At 36.0% G+C, this 3,746-nt stretch overlaps 1 protein-coding gene across 1 annotated transcript; it reads right to left on the bottom strand.

Annotated features, from left to right (window-relative positions):
* Positions 1–583: 583 nt before the first annotated feature.
* On the bottom strand, positions 584–3,267 carry LOC128239820 (uncharacterized). Its single transcript, XM_052956256.1, has 2 exons — positions 1,524–3,267; positions 584–891 (listed from the first exon to the last, which is right to left on the bottom strand). The coding sequence occupies exon 1, from the start codon at positions 3,166–3,168 to the stop codon at positions 2,542–2,544; it is 627 nt and encodes a 208-aa protein (XP_052812216.1). The 5' UTR covers positions 3,169–3,267; the 3' UTR covers positions 584–891; positions 1,524–2,541.
* Between the last annotated feature and the right edge of the window lie 479 nt (positions 3,268–3,746).

Genomic DNA, 3,746 nt, shown 5'->3' with positions numbered 1-3,746 from the left:
TCTTTGTTTTTGTCTTGCTTTACGTTGCTCATAGGCACGCTTTTGTCTTGCACAGTCAATATCTAGTTCCCTTTGTTTATGTCGCCATCTCCTTTGCTTTTCTGCTTGCTTACTTGTTGCAATTAACTGAACACACACATTGGTATTTTTTGAATTGTTTAATAATTGAGTTTGTTTCTGTAACTTTCTTTTGGCTTGATCATCAAAGTAACTTTTCAATGAATCACTCCTGAAAGTTTCCTTTTCTTTTGGAAAGTCTGTTATTGTCCCATTTTGCAAACACAGCTTTAAATGATTTCTTAAGGCATCCTGGTCCAGAATAAGATGGTAGAGTGATTCACCGTTGACTAAGAAGTAAGCATTTGCAGCAGCAAATACTCCACAATCATCAGATGTGCCTTGACTTTGAGGGACAATATATTTTATGCTTAGTTTACCAAGATCACCATAAATTCTTCTAAGTTGTGGGATAAGACGTTGGACTCTATTCGTGTTTTTCAGTGAATCAAAAACAGTGATGGTGTCATTCTGTTTAGCACTCACAAGGTAGTGGTCATTTATAAAATGTATTTGCACAGCATCCACACCTTCTGGTACAATCTGTCCTGTATGTATGTTTTCATTTGATAGTTGCTGCTGATAAAGAACTGATGGTGGTATCAGTCCATGTGTTTGTGCACATTGAGCCTTCAACAAGGCAGAGTAGTAGTCCAGCACTTGTATGTCAATATATCCCATCATAACACTGCTTGGATTTAATCCATAGAATATATCCTGATGCTGAGGCTCGGTTTCAACAGGCACACTAAATGTTTGAGGTGCAGGGGCTTGACTGTCTAGTTGAGAATTCACTGGTTCAAGGGGCATATCCATACTGCTATTAGGAACCACCTGAAATCATAAAAAATGCTTTAATGTAAAATTTAAAAGACAAACCTGCAGAAGCTATGACATATGTCAGGCAGAAATTATAGCACTAAACATTAACACAATGGTATTTCAAATAAGGAGTCCAAGATCAGTAACTGATCAAGCAGGCATCTGATAAAGATCTCCTTTGTTTGATAACATGATTAGAGGCAACTGTATATTTTCTTGTTAGATCACTGACCATAAAATCATGTTAATCTCATTCAATTGGAACTACAAACGAACAACATAAAATGTTAAAGATAGAGCAATTTTTGAAAATGAAGAACAGCACTTAGTCTGAGAAAGTGAATATGTGAAGTCAACAGAATTTTTTGTCCACAAACCGAAGTCAACATCATACCCAAAAAGTATCTTGTACTCATATATACTCAACTTTACATCGCTTTAAATTTATTTCCTATGGGATTTTCCTTGTATGTTAAAACGTGCATACAGCCCTGAAATTAGTGGTTCAACTGCAGTAACATTTACAGATATTCGTCCTTATTCATTGATAGGTGCAGTCTAAAGAATTCAACTATTTAGTATGTCAAATTTCTTTTTTTGCTCAGTATAGATATAAATGCTTTAACCTTAAGAAACAAAAGTACCTTTTTCTGCTTTCGCATTTTGTCCAAAGCCCTCTGTTGCCTCAGCGATCTTTTTTTTGTCTTCGGCATGGTATACTTGGACCTAAAGTTTATTTTTATTAATCAAACATGAACATGACAAGTAAAAGAGCTACATTGTATTGATTGGTAGCATAGTTGTTTTTTAAAAACTGTTACTTTAAAGAGCTCCACAAAATAATGTGTACAACATAAATGTTTAGTTCTTTACAAAGACCAGCCTAAAGACTGATTTTGACAAGCACCATTACGAATTTTAACAACTAGGAAATGTGGTGTCGAGGAAAAAATAGCATGTACAAAATTATTCTTTCTGGAGCTCTGAATTAACAAGATCTCGGTAAAAAATGGTTCAAAATAAACAAATCAACTTCTAGTCTAAGCCTATATTCATTGAAGAAGACTAAATCAAAGTACTACTGACAGCAACTATTCAAATGATGACAACTATGCAAAAAACCTTACAATGTAGCTCTAAAAGAAACATGGCATATATCTACAAAACAATCTCTACAACAACCATAAAAGTGGCCACTTTTTCATAATTAAAATAAAAATACTTTGGCTTAACTTTAGCCATATGTTTAACACCTTAATAAAGAAATAATTGTCAAAACCAGAACAATCCAACACAGCCTTTAAAATCTCAGTTATCTCATACAACCCTTTAAAAATCAACTGTCCTGCAATTATAAAATATTTGTATTACCAAACTTGACACCTGATATTGCCAATATCAGGTGTCAGTTTTAAAATATTTTTGCTGTAGTTCAAGCCATATCTTTATCACCAAACTACACAAAATAGCTGTCATTGTCTTCAAAGTCACACATCCGGTCACTGTCAGAATCCAAATAGTTCCAAATAGTTCCAAAAAGCATTTTATATTCAACCGAAATGATACATCTTTAAAAAGAAGAGCAATTATATCCCATGTCTTGATACTCATTCGAAGTCAATCTGTTTTCTCTTGTCCTTCCTTCTTGTCTGGCCATATGTCTTATAATGCACTAGCATCCAGAACATCTCCACTAGCATCCAGAACTTTTCCGCTAACATCTCCACTAGCATCCAGAACATCTCCGCTAACATCTTCACTAGCATCCAGAACATCTCCGCTAGCATCCAGAACATCTCCGCTAATATCTCCGCTAGCATCCATAACATCTCCGCTAACATCTGCGCTAGCATCCAGAACATCTCTGCTAGCATCCAGAACTTCTCTGCTAGCATCCAGAACATCTCTGCTAGCATCCAGAACACCTCCGCTAGCATCCAGAAGAACTGTGTCGTCATCCTCAGTCCATTTCTTCAGTTCTGCAAGTTCAGTTAGGGCTACATTTCTCTCAGACTCCAGCTTCAGAGTTTTTGATTGTAGGCGGAGGATCTGTTCCTGTTTATTGTAGGCGTCTTTATGGAGGCCCTGGTTCTGCTGTCTAAGCTTTTTATTCTCCATTATAACTGTTTCTAATGATGACTTGCAATTGTTAGCAGCCTTATCTAGGTCATCTGTGATTCTAATCAGTTCTATGTTAGCGTTTTCTACACTTATTTTCCCTTGTTGCAGCCTGGCAAACAGTCCAGTTAGCTGAAGGGAACATCCACTGATTAAACTTGGTGTGTTCATTTTTCTACAAATATAAAAATACAAGATGTTATAAAGCTGTTAAAGGATATTTAAAGCCCCTATTAGTCGCCTTTTACGATCATGCAAGGGGTAAGCAGTGGTCCAGATTCTTATGCCATGCAGACAAACCCCAGAACCACATGGGGGCTTATGTTAAGCATTGTAAGTATTATCTTGAACAGTATATTAATTATATAGGATTTTAGTTGAAAATAGTTTTATCACAGGCCAACTTCTTAGTGAAATTGACCTTAACAGTAGGTCAAACTGGGCAGCAGCAGGAGCTAATGGTCCCCTACCATCACCAGGATGTAAGTTTTTTGGAGATAATAAGAGCTGGCTGATAAAATTTAACAAAATTTGGAGATAATAAGAGCTGGCTGATAAAATTTAACAAAATAAGGTCAACGACAACGCAAAAGCCTGGTGTTCGGCAATAGCTTCCCAACTTTCCTAATGACCAGCCCAAACAGAATAATTATAAAAAGGAAATCATTTAGCAAACTTACCATGTTTGAAGTCCTTAGGCATACTTACAGGTATAAAGATGAAAATCCTTTAGGAAACCCGTTTTTTTC

Source organism: Mya arenaria, chromosome 7, assembly GCF_026914265.1.
Source record: "Mya arenaria isolate MELC-2E11 chromosome 7, ASM2691426v1".
NCBI lineage: Eukaryota > Metazoa > Mollusca > Bivalvia > Myida > Myidae > Mya > Mya arenaria.
Note: the sequence above shows the minus strand (reverse complement) of the source record. Positions and strands in the feature narration are given on the sequence as shown.

Coding starts and splice junctions, on each gene's coding strand:
- LOC128239820 (XM_052956256.1), bottom strand. CDS start 3,168: ATGAACACACCAAGTTTAATCAGTGGATGTTCCCTTCAGCTAACTGGA.